Genomic DNA, 19,377 nt, shown 5'->3' on the forward strand with positions numbered 1-19,377 from the left:
TCATATATAGTTTCTCTTGTTTACATGTTTCTGATTAAAGTAGTACAATAAAAATATAAGTAATAATTACAAGATTGTATTATTAAACTGATATGCGCAATGAATTACTAGTTACAATATGAAACAGAATGCTTACCGTACAGAAGGCTTGAAAAAAATTAATGATAATAACAATCATGCCACTATAAACACTGCATTTGATCAAGTGTTTTATGTCCATGAGCTATTTATGCACAATCGTAAATAAACACATTCTTATATACTAAAAGCAATAATAATCATAATAGTTTTTTAAGTTAATCCTTTTCTTCATCTGGAGTTCTGAACCAAGTCATCAATTTTTTTCAACATTTTATTTCCAAGTGTTTGAGTTCTTTATTATGGAGTTACTTAACAAAATTTTTATTCACGGTAAGCTAAACTAACCAAACATCTATTTTTCTTAGAAACAGTGTAAAAAATGAGACTTTAAGGATTTTTGAACAGTTACTTTTGTTTTAAAGGCAATGGTTAGTTGTGCTAAATATTTTAAATTAGTAAAGAGAACATATATATGTATGTTATATATATATATGTTTTCTTTACTTGTTTGATTATATATAAACATATAAATTAAAATATAGCTAATAAGAAAATCTTTAAAGTTACATCCTTACTTTAGCTTTTTAGTTATTTATTTATTTTTTTGATTTATTAGGTTTGTTGACTTTACTAAAAGAAAATAATGATATACACACACACACTATATACATATATATATATACACACACACATTTGAGCCTCTATGCTTAATAATTTTAATAGAAATTTAACTAAAACCACCAGATAAAACTGTAAAAAAATGGCAAGAACATTAAACAATTAATCTGTTGAAGGGCATTTATTGAATTACCACATTTTAAGCTTTTAAGTATTATAGTGTCACATTTAAAAATCTTTTAAACGAAGGTACCTTTAAAGGCTACCTTTAAAAATATTTATATAAATTAATTCCTATGAAAACTTTTATAATCTTTTGTAATATTACTAGATTATTTTTATAAATTTGTACATTTGTAATAGCTGAAATGTAATTCCATGAAACTGCTTTATTAACTGATAAGAATTCATACCACATTTTGTTAGCGATTATGATGTATTCAAAATTACATTTTTTTGTGGAAGCAGGAACCAGTTAATATAAATTATTTATTAATGTAATAATTATATTTCTGTTCATTATTGTAAATAAAAAAATCAAACCTTACAATCATTTTTAAAATGTAAGATATTTAAGAAAAAACGAATGTGATTAAAAATAATTGTAGTGGGAAATTGATGGTTATGGTTGAGAAAGTTCAGTAATATCAATTGGCATCACTCTCAATGTTAGTTGCAATACTGATGTCAGAGCATGACTGGTACTAAGTGTGTTTATTAAATTTCTATTAAATACATATATATTTATATATGTATATGTGTGTAATTGGGTGTGTGTTAAATCAAAGAATGAAACTTTATCATTGGATGTTATTAGAAATAACATTATTATTTTGACTTTGTTATCAGAATTATTTGATTATATTATTTAAATTTTTACATACAAGTAGCATCATTGTTTATAGCAAAATATTGCTATATATAAAACTATATATTGTTTTATAGCAATAGTACCCATTGTAACAGCAACATCAAGCTATTGATCTTGCTGTTCCAAATATTTGTCACATTTAGAGTAGCATTCATTAAACTTTGTAGAAGCTATAAAAGTTCATAAATAATTAAATCTATATAAAAAAGCATTTTGAAGTAATTATAAAATTAATATTATAATTTTATTGAATGCAATTAAAAATTAAGATTTTTAAATGCTCTAAAATCATTCCAATTTCCTATTATTCTATTAAATATATGTATGCTAAGTTACTTGATAATTTAAAAAAAATTAATGTCAATAATTTTTTTCTATTAGTTCCATTTTAAGTATAAACTATCATTGTTCGACTACTTTGATACTAACTTTATTTTTGGGGAAGTTAAAAATATTGATCGATGTTAACTTGATTTTATTTATAATTGATGTATCATTCTTAGCTACAAAAATTAACTGAATCTTCATTAATAAACCAAAAGAAAGAAACCAGTTTTTTTGTTTTTTATAATTTTAAATATATTGCATTTTCATTTCAATATTACATTATAGAATATTTTTATGATAATCAAAAACAATAATTTATGTAACAAACATAAAATTGTAGTGCAAATAGATATTTTATACATTTTGAAATTATGCTTGTAATGTACAGTAAAAGTATAATATAATATTGTGTATAAAAATTTCCACTTATATTCACAGCTATTGCCATAAATTAACTCATGTTTGTAGAACTCACAGCAATAGATCTGCACATGTATGAACAGTACAGTACATGTATGTACAATACTGTTTGAAATTATGCTTGTAATGTACTTACAATAGACCAAGTTTGATTTTTTTTTATTATCTATAGTAAAAGTATAATATAATATTGTGTATAAAAATTTCCACTTATATTCACAGCTATTGCCATAAATTAACTCATGTTTGTAGAACTCACAGCAATAAATCTGCACATGTATGAACAGTACAGTACATTACAGTACATGTATGTACAGTACAATAGTTTTTTTTTTAAAGATAAAAAAAAAACAATATTTTGAAATTTACATCTTGAAAATGTTTAATGCACTATTAAACAGTAAAAAGTTACAAATTAGTGACATTATCACTAAAATTAGCGGCACTCTTCAAACATTTTTGGGACCAAAAAAAAGACACAAAGTTGATTTTTTAAGGATAAATCTGAGCTAAAATAATCTATGTCAACAATAATATTGGTGAACAGAACTAACAGCAAGTCACTTTTGGTTGGAAGATGGCCAAACGAATTGTGCATTAATGTTTTCCATCAACTTGTTCAGCTTAGCTATCTGAATAGAATAACAAAATAAAAAAGCTGAAAACAATTTTAGTGAAATTTTCCATTATGGTTGCCAAAGACGGGCAATTAATTTTAAATGATTTTGAGTTAATCCTGTTTTTTTCAGTACTGTGAGTGAATCAGTATTAACACTAGTTCCTGATATATTTCATGTTGCAGATAGATGTTTATAGAACAAATTAGCTTACTGACATTTTTTGTCAGATTGGTCAAATGTATATATAATTATGAAAAAATTCTGTTCCGCTTTATAAAATAAAATATAATTAGCAATGGACTTTTTAATATAAAACTTATATTTTTATAGTTTTTGTACATCATTATGCTACAGAAATTTATGCATTATAATCCAATATTTGGCTTCATTTAATCTCAAAAATAATGAAACATGTTTGGTAGCCAAGAAATTGATTAATCACTTCTTACACTAAAATAAATGTGTTTTAATAGAAATTTTACATGCTTCATGATTTAAAATATCATGACTAAAAATATCTAATGACTGCACTAATATTGTTAAATAAACATATTGTTAGAATTATAAAAGCCTCAGTATTGGAATTATTATTTAAAATAAACTTACTCATTAACAATTAATGGTAATTAATTCAGAATATCAAAATACACTTTATTTAAAACATACTCACAAACAAGTAATATAAAAACATATACACTCACAAATATACAATTCAGTAATGTGCATGAATTCAAATTACATTAGTAGAGATTTACTATAGACACTTTTTAAATATTTGCGTGTAGTAGTTAGATTAATTCTGAAGTATTTAATAAAAAAAACAGCTGTTGCACATTGATCTTTTTTTTGTAATAGTGAATCAGAATACCTCACATGCAGCTGTATTTTACACAATGTAGTTAGTTTTTATGCAGTAGCTTATGTACCTACTAAAAGATTTGCTAAAAACAACTTTATCAAGCGAATGGCAATTTTTATTTTAATTATACTGGATGTATATATTTACACTATAAAAATACAGCTGGTTACCGCATAGACTAATCTCCTAAGAATGGGAAGGCCATCACATTTATTTCAAGTGTTGTTTGTATATTGTGTTAATTAAAAAAAGGAAAAATCTAAAGAATCAATTTTTGTTTTATTTAAAAATTTATTTGTATATAAATATGTAAATAAAGGCTTAGTATTATTACTATTATTATTATTATTATATATGTATAATATATACATGTGTACGTTATCTGATCATTTTTGAATACATACATCAGTATATGTATGAATGTGAGCATGTGCGTTTGTTTGTGTGTATGTCTGTTGTAGATTTAAAAGTATCTATATTTATTTATACGTATTTAAAATAAGGAAGAACAGTACGACAGTATTATTTAATATATGAGACTTTGTGAAAAGAAAAACAAAAGAGCAAACTTCTATGATTATTAAAAAAATGTAACTTAATGCCCCTTAATTTGTGCTTCAGACTATTCCGTAAAAAGCACTGTACCTGTTGTTTTAATTGATTTAAAAAAAATTTTTTTAATAATTACAAATATACATACATATATACATACATTGTACATACATACCTTTATATGTTTAAAAAATATATTATGTATTTGTTTATACATATGTATATATTTATTCTAAATTACTTTGTGAAAAATTTAAACTAAATTTGATAGAAGATACGGTATACTTTTAGTTTATAAAATCTACCCATTAATTTTATTCCAGGAAAATAAAAATGATTATATAAAATAAAATGAGAATTACAAATAGTGATAGTGATTCTGATGAAATCTGACATTTTAATTAACTTTGTGTTTTAAACCATATTGTTAATTTTCTGTTTGTTTCTTGATTCGTTTCAGTTTTTCTCTTCGCAACTCTATCTTTGTCCGAAGGGGACTTATGTTTTCCTAGTGAGTAGAGTGCACAAATACTGTCAGCCAGAATTAAATATTATTCAATCATCTCATTATGGCCGACTGCTCACTCATCTTCATATAACCTAACCTGACCTGACCTCTGTACAAAGCCCCATATATCATATATTGTTGTCTGCTAACATTATAACAGAGTTTCACTTTTCAAATAGCTCAGCTAATGATCAAATTTATGGCTATATTTTTTTATAACATTATTTATTACTGATAATAAACAATATAAAACTCTTAATCAGAATATTATTTATCAATAACCTACAAAGTGTTAAGAGAAATACAATATTATAATGCTAGAATTATTAACTACTTTTAATAAACATCATTATATGACATTCATAGCAATTGATCATTATTTTCCAATTATTGTTATTAAAAAGAGAATGCCTTATAATAATGGTACAAAGTTAACAATAATATTAAAAAAAAATCAAAATCATTATTTCTTCTACTTCACAAATTTATCAGTCTATGTATATTTTCTAATTTGACTCATTTCTCATGTAATTGCATCCTAATTATATTATGAATAATCCAGGTAATTAAAAAATTTGCTCATTGGAAACATAATATAGAGCTATTTGGATTGTTAAGTACATGATGCTGTAGTTTGCTAAATGCAGTTTTATTTTTATTAAGTCAATGTGTAGATTGTGACCGCTGATATATGTTACTGGCATAATTGTCAATAATCGTAGAGTGTTCGATATTTTCAGTGATTTTACTTGCGGCTGCAACCTTGAGTGATGCGGAATGCCAGAGTGAGTATAACCTAACAAAACCTAACTGACCTGCCCTGCCTGACAACTAATATGGTAATACAGTAGTATATAATAAATGAATAATAATAATACTAATAATAAAATAATAATGATTTAGCTTTACCTGTATGCAGCATCTTATACATGTTAGAATGTACCAGTACTAGATGTTTAAAGCACATGTAATCGACTAGTGACTGTACCATCTAAGAATCTTCAATCACCAACAGGTGAATTCATGAAGTTGAGGACTTCAACAGGCAATATATTGAAAGAAAATTTAAAAATGTAATCCTATTAGAAAAAAATTCAGTTGAATCATAAAAAGTTTTTTGAGGATGTAATATGTAATAAATAGAATTAAATTATTTAAAACTATAAAAGTTTGAAATGGCTAACCAAATCAAACTTTATGAATTCAATGGCTTTAATAATTTACTTCAAATTATTTTCAATAGCCCTTGTAACCATCTTTAGTGACTTATGGGTGATTGAAAATATTTTGAAGTAAGTTATTCATATTTGTTTTAGTTGTCATTTCAAAAAGTTATTGTTTTAAATAATTTCCATCAACAACTGTTGTGGGATTTCCTTTTTTATTTTATAAGAAGAAAGGAAAATTAAATTATTGTTTTTCTTTATGAAAATAATAAAATTTAATTTGTTATTTATGTTTATAACAATTGGTATTGATGTTATCAATACCAATAACATCAATACCAAATTGGAATTTGGTATTGATGTTTATAACAATTAATAAAAAACTAAAGCTTGCTGCTTGATAAGAAACTGTTTTTAAGCTCATATCTGCCAGTTAATTTTTAGATTTGTGCTTTGAATGAAATATTCACTGAAGTTTTTAAGTTTGCTAACATTATAACAGAGTTTCACTTTTCAAATAGCTCAGCTAATGATCAAATTTATGGCTATATTTTTTTATAACATTATTTATTACTGATAATAATCAATATAAAACTCTTAATCAGAATATTATTTATCAATAACCTACAAAGTGTTAAGAGAAATACAATATTATAATGCTAGAATTATTAACTACTTTTAATAAACATCATTATATGACATTCATAGCAATTGATCATTATTTTCCAATTATTGTTATTAAAAAGAGAATGCCTTATAATAATGGTACAAAGTTAACAATAATAATAAAAAAAAATTCAAAATCATTATTTCTTCTACTTCACAAATTTATCAGTCTATGTATATTTTCTAACTTGACTCATTTCTCATGTAATTGCATCCTAATTATATTATGAATAATCCAGGTAATTAAAAAATTTGCTCATTGGAAACATAATATAGAGCTATTTGGATTGTTAAGTACATGATGCTGTAGTATGCTAAATGCAGTTTTATTTTTATTAAGTCAATGTGTAGATTGTGACCGCTGATATATGTTACTGGCATAATTTCCAGTAAAACTAAAAAAGGCATTTTTTTCAAAATACATTTATATCCTATGTTTGAATTAAATATTTTAAATATCAATAAATAATAGAATTTCTACTTTCAGAAAAAACTGTACCTGTAAAACTGAATAAATTTTCAATGTGTTTTAAATTAAATCTAATAACATCCAGATGAAATATATAATATTAATTTATTTATATTTTATTTTTAGCAAATTTAATCTCACTAGTACTGGTACAAAATTATATATATTTTATTAAAGTACAAAACACACACACACACACACACACACACAAACACACACACCTCATGAACGTATTTATGCATGTATGCTTGGGTGTATTAGTTGCATAATTGAAACCAGGGTTGCCATCATCTTACAGTATTTTGCCAGAAGAGTAATTTAAACAAGCAGTTAACATGTAAGTAATGTGTTGTTAACTTAGAAATTTTCATCTGAAAAAATCGAATGAAAAGTTATGTAAATTATTAAATTTGTGATAAAAGTGTAACTTTGTTATGAAGTCAGAATTAGTTGTGTGCTTGTTTGTTCCTACTAATAATTCTATTAATTAAATATGATGTGGTGTATTCCTTGTGTACCTGCATGATTAATAGATCAAATTATTTATAAAAACTAACAAGACCAAACTTATTTTCTTTTTAATATATAATCTTAATTAATGAAATTTTGTTCATATAATTGCTAACTTCATTAGTTGGCCATAATTCTGTGAATCATTGTTTGTTCTTTCATACACACTGACCTCACATCCATTATCTTATAATTATAAATTATTGACAAATAACTTGCAGTTAATAGTAAACTTAAGCATTTACTCTGGACGTAATAAAGTTTTGAATCAAGAGAACCATAGAAATCACTTTATGTGCTTTCAAATCGAAAGATATAAATTAAGAAGATATCATCCGTTCCTTCTTCAGCTATGATGGTTTACTGTTGTTTTGCCTTTTGCTCATCAGGTAAGAAAATTGTAGTGGTATGAGCAGTAGGCACTGCAATAGTCCACTACAACAGTCAATGAAGGAACAGTGTGACAATTTTAAGAGAATCTCCCACCAAAAAATGTGTAAAAAAACTGAATTTTTTCATACTTTGTTCACATGTTTCATTGTAACTAAGACGTAATTATTTAAACTGATTAGTTTATAAGTAGCACATCTGTTTTACAAAAAAAATTTCCACAAAATTTTGATCTATAAAAAATCAAATCTAATCAGTATGCTAATGGAGGTGAGACTGGAGATGAGCTAATTACAAAGCAAATAAAAGAGGATGGGATGTGTTAGTGAATGACAAGAGTGTAGTAGCAAAGTGTAGCATCATTATAGGTAAGAAATAACCTCTGGTTTACTAAGTTAAACGATTTTGGCAAAATAACATTATTATAATGTTAAATGGTCTCAACCAGAGAGTTAGATTTGATTTGACTTTATTATTAAAATAAATATACTATATTACTTTTTCTTAATAATATTTAGATCTAATAAGAAAATAATATTTGATCCAGTCAAATGATATAATAATTACTTTGAATACCTTTTTACTAAACTTCTTGTCTTTGATTATCAAAATGGGTTGATATACTGTGAAAAATCATTATAGACACTTTAATGAGATGCACATCAATTATTGTCTTATTATAATCCATCTAAATAAATGCCTTAAACTTCATCAGAACACTTATGAATGATAGGTGATGTTTTTTTGTGCAGAGGACTACTTGTGTTATCAGTTATGTAGTTAATTATAATATCTATTTTAGACCTATTACCTGACTAATTATAAATATATATATATATATATATATATATATATATATATATATATATATCTAATGCTGCTATATTTTTCTTCTAGAACTGAACTCATTTTATACCTACAAAGGTAGTTTGTAATTTCATGCCAATAATCAAAATATTGAAATATTTCAGCTGCTTAGGGAGTTAAAAACAATTATAATTTACAAATGTTTAAATTATTTTATACTCTGTTAAAATAACTGGATAGAGATATTTTTAGTTTTCACACCTGATTGATAAAAATTTGTTAAAATGCACCTGAATATTGAAGGAAATATTGAGAGACATTGCTTCCACGTTAAAAAGCACAACTACGTGCTTAACAAGCAATATTTAGTTTTCTTTGAATATTTGAACTTTTCTGATTTATTTCACAAAATTATTGATCCTACTTTTTTATAGAAGATGTCATCAGGACTGTAACTTAACTTACAATAAAATATTTTATGAGGAAAATTATTAGTAAATCCGATAAGGTGGCAACCCTGAACAAAATTAACGTACAATTTTGTAGGAATAACAAATTGAACAGAATTTGGTATAGCAAGTAAGATACTGCATGGAGCTCAGGAGGGAAAGTTAGAATTATAATTAACAACAGTTATAAACTCATTGCCAAGCATCATGCAATGTCTTATGAACTATACATACATTAAAAAACTAATGAAATATCATCAACAATAGTTCACATTATAGTTTTAAAAAACTTTAAGTATATTATAATTAATAAAAATACGATTGTTATTTTATACTTTTCTATTTTTAATAATTATTGCATTTTATTATTTGTTGTTTTATATGCAAAAGAGTAAAAAAATTATAACAAAATCTATACTTTCACATCCATACAATTTCAAATACATATATAGCTTAACCAAGAATGGCTAGAATATGTCATTTTGTTTCATTTGTTTTAGTTTTTATTTTGAAACTAATGGCTAACGGGTCACAAACTTTTAAAGGAATGTTACAATTCACTTGCTTAATCATTTACACTTGATTCATAACTCATTAATAAACTTCATTGTTTTTTGATGATAATAGGAAATATGATTGGTTAGCAGGTAAATTAAAAATATTACGTTAGTAATTTAACAAGAATTATTATATTAACTAATGATTTGTAAACATTTATAGTTAATATAAAGAGTACAGACACTTCTTTAATGAAAACTTTTTATCAATATTTATCTAAATGAATCTGTTTCACAGTATAAAATAATATTCATGCGAATAAATACATTTTTTTTTTTTTTTTCAGTGAACTAATTGGAGTTTTTTTTTTTAATGAAAGGAAGGTTATGCATGATTATCAAAATAAAATACTCAGTAAACCTTTATCACTAATATTACTGGTAAATAAATACTAAATGTTTAATATAACAGTCAGAAGTGCAATGCCGCTTTGGTGGACTTAGGAGACCAGTATACCAGTATTCTAGTTTGATTGCTTCCTATCAGAGAATTTCTCATAAAACTGATTTTTTACAACTTCACCTATATTAGCATAAATCATTTAAAAAAAATTAACAATAGCTGTATGTCAACAAGATTCTGTATATGTATTATCTAAATATTACTCTAACAAATGCTGAAGAAGATATTTAAAATAAAATTAGATAGTACTTGTTACTGGTATGAAAATTACATAAAGGAATAAGAAGGCTGAAAAGAATGATTTGTTATAACACAGATATCAACCAACTGGTTACATGATTACGTTCAATATTGTATATTATTTAAATTTAGTAGTACATCATTAATCACTCACTAACTGCCAAAATAGGAAGCTAAAAAATATAGCTTTATGAAATGCAAGTTTTACATTCTATTTCAAATTTTTAATTTTTTTGATGGACTTTATTTGTTCCATAAACAATCTTTTTAATTAAATTGGTGATAATCTTGATATTATTTAACACACTAGTGTGATTCTAATGCTTTATCACTGCTGATTATACCATTCTGTTGTTCAGTACATGAAAAAGAGAAACATGTTAATGTGATGTAATAATTCCAAACTAGATCAAGACATAGCTATACATTTATTAAAAAATAATTCAATTTCATTAGAAAAGGATTAGTGCAACTTATAACTGAATGTAGTTTTTAACATGCAATTTATAAACAATGAACTCATGTAGGGCATAACTTATGTGCGCTTTGGTCACGTTATGAGTAATACATATGTCAAACTGAGGTATATGATGGATGCTAACCTTGAAAAAATTTCACAGAATAATGAAAGAAATGAATTGAATAGTAAATCAATATAAAAAATATGTTTGGTTTGGTGGTATCTTTGTTACAAAATTTATCTGCTTGCAGTAAACAATATTGACATTTAATCTAAAATACCAAATATTTAAGTAACACTTTAATCGCACTTTAGATGATGTAAAATTAATATCTATTTAAATGATTACTTTTCTTTAGTTATAACAAAAAAAAGGTATTTGAATAAAAATTAAAGCAATTTTAACTTTATTAAAAGCTGTAAATTTTAAATAAAACTAAATATTCCGTTTATCTTCAAGTAACTTCAAACTTAATCTGTAATAGTTACGATTTATTTCTGTTTAATTATTATTAACTGCTTAATTATTTGACTTGAAATACTTCAAATCTGTTATCAAAATAAAATTAAATTGGCTTATTACCTCTTCATTGTAAAAAATAAATAATGGATTTTTATCTGATGAGATAGAATAATTCAGTTTAATATTTTCTTCAAAATAAAATAATTTTTACATTAAAATTATTTATTCTAGTGCAGTGGTAACCAAACCATTTTATTTTAGATTACAGTCTTCGACTAGGTGGCTAAAGGGGCTTTGAAGTCCATTTAAAACCACCCTCTTTCAGTTTCATTAACTAAACCTACATTAATTACATCTACTATATCTAATACATAATTATATAAATTTAAAAATCTCTTTTAAATCATTTCAAGATTAAATAAAGATTGAAATTTATTTCAGTAACAAAAAAAATTTACAATTAAAGTAATGAAATAAAAAATGACATAAATCTCTTTTTCAAATTGCTTTATTCATAAAACATAATTTTAGTCTAGTTATTTAACCTGCAGTCTTTTTATTTCATATTCCTTTGGATTAGATGCAGCAGATGTAATTATTCAAATGGAACATGGTTAATTTTTAATAATATTTGCTACTGAAAATATTAACTCACAAACATATATTTAGCCAAATTTATAACTCAAAAAGGAAACTTCCATCACCTGGAATAATAAATAACTTATTTGATAAATAATACTGATTGTTTGTAGAAAAAAAGGTTTCTTATATTTAAATAATGATATATGATGGAAGAAAAGTTTCCTCTTGAAATTTAGGTTGATGGCAGTTAATAAATTTTACAAATATCAAAAAAAAGATTTGTAGCAAAATCAATGCTACATTTTTTCCAAATAATTCCTCATTACTTAATAGAACTATTACATGTCACCAACACATGTTCAAATGTTACTAGTTTTACATATGCTGTCGAATAACAGTAAAATTAATTCTTTTTATTTTATCCAGGTTGTGTTTAAAAATATAATATTATTTGAAATGTAAATAAAACACAGTAATAAGAAAAGTTAAACTTACCATTAATTACTAATAATTGATTTTCAGATCCAGTATCTTCAGTTGGTATTGAATTCTATAACTACATGGAAATATATTCTTTTAATAATTTGCCATTTTATTCTAAAATATTTTCTCTTTTGAAATTTTGAATTATATTATGAACATATATGTAAATTTTGTTGTCCATTACTTGAATGTTTCATTCCAGTAACAACTGAAGATGCGGATACCGTGGAAATTGATTAGAGAAAATTAAAATGGTAAGTTTAACTTATCTAATTATTGTGTTTTGATGGTTTGTATTTTATATAATATTAAATTCTATTAATATAGCGTCAATATATTAATAAATTATCTGAATTTTTAAAAAAATTATATTCATTTTTTCAAAAACAAATCATGACTATTTTTTTCTTAAAATTTTATTTTTTCTTTAATGGGTTTAAGTTGGTAGGATCTGCAAGTTTGGATACACATTCTTCATATCATCTTACCAGAGGATGGCATAAGTGTTAACATAAATGAATCCATCCAGACATACACAATCATGTCTATAGTTTTTCATTATTTACGTGATACTTGGCATTCACATGTGAATTGGTTGACTAATAAGTAAAGTAAGAACTAAGGATGGGTTCGCAGTAGACATGTAATGGAATAAAAGTTTTAGTTGATTCAACCGTATCAGATGCTGTTAGATAATTAGAATTCAAAGAAATTATGTCTAATGAAATTTTTTTATGGATTTCAGCTTAATATTATAATAAGAGATTTAAAACTAGAAGTTTTGTTAATATTTATTACAAAGTAATTATTGCAATTGCACCATTTATATCTTAAAAATAATCATTTATGAGGTTAAAGCCATTCTTGTTTAGTAGCAACCAGATCATTACAACAGCAAGAAAATAACTATTAAAACTGATGAAATACACTGGAGTTGATGATAATAGAAATTTAATAGAATTTCAGTGACAGTTAAAATTAATAGATTAATCTCATGCACACAGATACAATTTTAATATATATAATCTAGTTATAGATTTTTCTCAAATAATTGTTATCTGTATAAATTTTATTATATATCTCACAACATTTTTATTTTCAGCGAGATCAATCTACTGTTATGAATGTGACAGTTGGAAAGATCAAAGATGCAAGGATCCTTTCAACTACACAGCCTTGCCTCGGGATCAACCACCTCTTATGACATGTAATGGTTGCTGTGTCAAAATGGTTCGCAATTCCAGATCAGGTATTGTAAAACTATTGAATTTCCTATAAATTTATGAAATAAACAGAGTGTGTCTATAATTTAACCAATTAGCTTATTTATACTCATATAAGTAACTACTTTTTGACGTAATCAAACATTATCCTCACTTACAAGAGACAAATAGGAAGGCCAGCTGTTCAGGGAAATTTTACTGATGGATCAGTAGACTAATTACAATATTGTAAGAGTATAATGATGGAATAGCAGCTAACTGGAATATTAGAGTGGATTTTCAACTAGAAAAACAGAAAAATGCTCTGAAATCTCTACCTGATGAGTGGGCTGACTCCTCCATGCACAGGGGAATTATTATATTTCCAATATTATATTCTCTATTAATGGGAAAGCTGATTATAATGATGATAATAGCAAATAACAGAATTGGAATTAAAGAAAAAGAAAAAATTTGATATCTTCACCTCTATATGACTTCCAAAAAGGACTAGAAAATCTTAGTTCTAAGAAAGGATTTTATTTAAAAGAATGAACTTTAATTTGTGAAATTGTGATTTTGTAATTCATGAAGTGTGTTTGTAAAATTTATTACATTGCCTATTTAATATTTTCAATTGTACATACATAGTGTTTTCACTTGTAATGTCTGTTAGCAATATTATTTGTTTCAAAAATACTTATCTAAGGTAGATTCCACTATTTAAAAATGAAACTATAGATAGTAGTTTCTCATGCTTTGACATTAATGTGATGAAGGATATTTCAGTTTCAAATATTTACATAGTATATTTTTAATTTTTTTCTGGAATTTTGCTATGGATATTAATATTTAGCTTCCCTATATTTGTTCCCATTATCCATAATATAGAACGTTAATTTAATAACTTTGAATGAAGTATTAAGGTTTATTACTTATATAAATTTTATTACTGTGTTTCTCGCTATATATATATATATATATATATATATATATATATATGTCTGATCAACATCTTTTGACAAAAAATATGATCTCCCTATATTCTTGATCTATATAGTATGTCATATTTAAGATAAAAGATCTTGCTTCCATAGTAATTTACCTCCTAATTATATAAACTACAATGTGCTTGGGTTTTATTGTACGGCCAATTTTTGAAAAATTATTTTTAAGACATTTTTCTTGACACTGTTACTCAATCTAAAACTAAGTAATTTTGTCATAGAAAACAATCTGGTGTTTTTAACCCAATGTTTTCATTATCTGAACAAGGACTTACTTTTAAATTAAAAATTATTTTTAATAAAAGATTCAAATGGATGTTTTTTGTTTCTTTTTCAGCATATGAAAGTGTTCGGCGCACTTGTACATCACAACTTCAGATAAACTTATTCATGGTAGACCACGTGTGCATGATGGAAAGTTCCGGAACGGGGCACATGTGTTTCTGTGAGGAAGACATGTGCAATGGTATACCTACCTTGCACTTCCCAACCTACATCGTACTGTTCCTAACCCTTACATTTTGCATGGTGCTAAGATAGAAGCTTTGGTAGTAGTTTTAGATTTTTTCCCACCCTGGTCTGCATGTACCGGATGGATAAATTAAATTTTCAGATTCAGACTTTATCATTAATATAATTACGTGTGCGATTGTATGTGTGTATATTTTCATATATATATATATATATATATATATAAATAAAAATATATATATATCACTAAAACTAGAAATTATGACAGATTGGTTTGATGACATGTTGAATGTAATTTTTGCTTTGTTTTTAACAATTAGTGCTTCCATCAGTAGCATATCACTCAATTTTATCATTATCATTATTATTGTTGTAATTGTTATGATATTATCATCATTATTATTACTACTAAAAACAGTATACTATAATAAATTGACAAATATTTTAAAATGTCAAAATATAATTTTACTTTTATATTAAACAAAATTAGAAATGAATATATTCCATTAAGAGATTCTGGTTTTATGGAACGGTGATGTAAGAATTAAGCATTATGCAGATTAGATATTTTTACCGATGACATTATATTAAAATAGCTCCATTTTAGAATATTTTCTTTGGAAAAGTGTTTGCTGATACAACACGCTATATTCCACTGTAAATCTAGGAAATAATGATTTATATTTATTTGTATAAATCTGAATAAATGAAGTTTAAATTATTCCATTATCAGTATACAACTGAAGGAATACCCTGACCAGCAGTGCATCTTTTTCTAAGACATGTCATCATATCATTTGTTTATTGCAGCGGTATTAATAATTCTAATTACAAAAAGTGAATGACTGAATGAGATTTGATTTTTTTATATTTCTATGCATCTAATCAGTAAACAGTAGATTAGTTAGCATTTTGATCAATTACCTATTAATGGCTGTAAAATAACCCAAATTTTAATAATATTTTCCTAAGCAGTTTATTACATAGGCTTTTTACTTGTTACCCAGCATTTGAAAATATCATCACAATTTGCATTTTTATTGAAAAAAATAATTGCATTTCTACTACATTGCAAATAGCTAATAGTTGATATAATGTAATTAATTAATATGTATATTAGCAAAATATTATGTATAATACATATGTGTACACACATACGTGTGCATGTGCACACACACACACACATACACATACATATATATATATATATATATATATGTATAATACATAATATAAGCCACTAATTTTATTACATGAACTGATCAGATCATTAAGTCATTATTATTTATCTGTTACACTAAACTAAAAACTAAAGTCATTCATTTTGTAAAATAGGTCATAAAATTCTCTTTTTCTTATTTTTTAGAGATCTACTCTTTTTGTATTCACATCAATCAGTGTTCTGGTAGTTATTCACTTTCATAGCTTAGTAATGATGTATTAATTTCTCTTCCTCACTATGTGTACAGTTTCTCGTTGATTATAAACTTGATAACTTGTGAAGTTCCTACTAGTGCTTCTTTTTTTTTTGGTCTCTTCCTTGATATTTAAATGTTTTCCTTGATACATGTTCTTGCCCAATGTATTTACATTGATAAACCATATGCTCCAACAAATCTTCCATCTAAACTAACTCCTTTCTCTTTTTTCTTATTTGGTCTTTATTATCCATGTAGATTCTTAAAAGTTCCATTTCTGTACTAATCAATTCATAATCTTAGTTACTAAAATGTCAAAGAAATCAATAAAAATTATACTAGTTATTAATTTAATGGCAATTTTGAAAACTCAATAAACCCAATTATTTTGCAGAGTAGAACTATTTTAATTACAAGTTTTATGACAAATTTTACAACTCAAAATGAAACTTTAGTTTAAATTCAGCATATTATAAAATAAATTTGCCAAGTAATTTTTATGCAGATTACTCATTTTGAGTAATAATAATTTATATACAGATATTAATGATACTACTCGAATATCCTATCTTTTTCATTGATGTACTTATTTCATTACACGTTAAAGATGAGATAACAGGGAGAAGTTAATCTATTGTTAAACTAAATTCATTAATTATTACATTATGACTGTTATTTAAATAAAGAAAAAAGTAGTTATTTTTAGAATAAGTTATGTATCGGTGACTATAAATAAATGTGGTTTACATACAACTTTTATTATATATATACTCGTACAAATGTTTTTGGTCTGTTATAAGTAAATTTTTATTACCTCATTGAACAATGATCTCCCCGTTTATTTATAAGTAACAGTTTTGCAAATTATGTTTATCATATTTATACAGTTTTAAAACGATTAAAACATTATTTTTTTATCAATAGAAAATTTGTATAATGTCTCTATTATACAATATTTTTATATTAATAAAATGCTGAATATAAAGTTACTTACTTCTGCTAAATTTTTACTGTGAATTTGAAATTATAATAATTAATTATTGGTTTTTAAAGTATTTATATAAGGTTTAAATCAGTACATACTGAAAATACTGAAAACTGAGTACAAATATTCTTAAAAGAAAATAACAAATTGTTAGTGATTTTTGTTAACAAATAAGTTCTTCAAATATTTAAATACAAATTAATAATTATTTAACTTCAGCGCTTTTTTGAAATGAAAACTAAAATTCAGCTAAACTGTTCATATTTAATTTTTAATAAAAATAACACGTGTTTATTAACAATTTACCTAATTAAAGAATTTGTATAAGTTTCAAAGATGAAACTTAATTCAACTTTAATTTGGATATGATTGGCGTACTTACTTAGTTGTCCCTCTTTGTACCTGTAACGATGTCGGGTTACTAGAGCTGCTCCTGTTCTGTAATCTTGGACTTTTCTTCCAACTACATGCCAGTCAACTCCCCTCTCCTCCGCTAACCTCCTAATTCCATCTCCCCATCTTCCTGCTGGCCTTCCCCTTCCTCTATTCCCCTCGACTCTGCATTCCCAAGCTTTCTTTGGTGATCTGTCATCTCCCACGCATATTGTATGTCCAAACCATCTCAGTTAAATCTCTTCCACTACTTGTATTAGGGGTTTGCTGCCCAAAGCTGCTTGTACATTTTGGTTTCTTATATGAACCTGTCTAGTCTTTTCTAACATTCTTCTCAGAAACCTCATTTCTTGTGCCTGCAGTAGATTTCTACTACTCTCATTCAGCATCCGTGTTTTGCCAGCATATATAAGTATAACATACATAGACTTAAACACAGCCATTTTAGTGTTTACACTGACTTCTTTTATGTTGCGTAATCCTCTGGATAGTGCAAAATAAATCTTCTCCCCCCCTGCAGACACTGCATGTGATTAGTATAGTTAAACATTTTCTAAGCTAAAGTGTTTCATATTAATGATAAATTTTACACAATTAATACCAGATGTCCATTCAGGGTGAAAATAATTTGCTAAAAACATTTTCAACTTAATTGCTCAACTGATCAGAAAACTTACTGTAATGAGTATTTATTAGAAAAGGCTTTTGGATATCTAAAAATAAAATATACATTTTTGGGCCACCCTGAGATAATCAGCACATCTGTATAACTGATGTGGGCTAATACATGATTGGGTAATTTATCTTTTATTCTTTATTGGAAATGCTATTACTGAAGTACATCCATGAATATGCTATCCTGTGCTAGTTTTAGGCTACAGAGCCAAATTTCATCTTCTAAAGAAATATGGCACTAATTTGTAATGGCCACAGTATTTTTAACTCTTTATAACAAATTTTTACATTGCTGAATTAATCTGGAAAGTCTAAACCCGTGGCCCCAAAAATGAATAGATATTACCCTGTAACACTTCTTTCTTTGGAATATATTAGTTACACGATCTATAAAAAAGTTCCAGTAATTAAAAATATACAAAAAATATACAGGTCGAGAGATCTGTGAACAAATTATTTAATTGATGAGCTGTAGAACAATAACCCACAATACTAACTGTCTTCCTGTTGCTGTCTTGTGTAGTTTCAGTCATTCACTGAAGTCATTCACAAGGTGATGTTAGCAATTCTAACTTTTTTTGTGCAAAACAATATTTGTTAGCTGTCACATTTAGCAGTGAAGAAGTATTATTTACTTAAAACTCAACTTCCCCTTGTTCATATATTGAAGGATTCTTTGCCTCATATCTCATAATTAAATTACTTATTCCATAAATAGATAATGT

General features: G+C 25.5%; 1 protein-coding gene across 1 annotated transcript; it reads left to right on the top strand.

The window, feature by feature from the left end:
• Positions 1 to 188: 188 nt before the first annotated feature.
• Positions 189 to 15,337, top strand: qvr (glycosylphosphatidylinositol-anchored protein quiver). The gene is made up of 4 exons (XM_075363299.1): positions 189 to 411; positions 4,809 to 4,859; positions 13,604 to 13,750; positions 15,048 to 15,337. Exons 1-4 carry the CDS (start codon positions 381 to 383, stop codon positions 15,248 to 15,250), a joined length of 432 nt encoding a protein of 143 aa, XP_075219414.1. The 5' UTR covers positions 189 to 380; the 3' UTR covers positions 15,251 to 15,337.
• Positions 15,338 to 19,377: the final 4,040 nt, after the last annotated feature.

The sequence above is a fragment of the Lycorma delicatula genome, chromosome 4 (assembly GCF_047948215.1).
Source record: "Lycorma delicatula isolate Av1 chromosome 4, ASM4794821v1, whole genome shotgun sequence".
Lineage (NCBI taxonomy): Eukaryota > Metazoa > Arthropoda > Insecta > Hemiptera > Fulgoridae > Lycorma > Lycorma delicatula.

What these genes read in the sequence shown, in the direction of transcription:
- qvr (XM_075363299.1), top strand. Translation starts at nt 381, where the DNA reads ATGGAGTTACTTAACAAAATTTTTATTCACG. An exon ending in TAACAAAATTTTTATTCACG is followed by an intron (nt 412 to 4,808) that starts GTAAGCTAAACT and finishes GATTCGTTTCAG; the next exon opens with TTTTTCTCTTCGCAACTCTA. An exon ending in AGGGGACTTATGTTTTCCTA is followed by an intron (nt 4,860 to 13,603) that starts GTGAGTAGAGTG and finishes TTTTATTTTCAG; the next exon opens with CGAGATCAATCTACTGTTAT.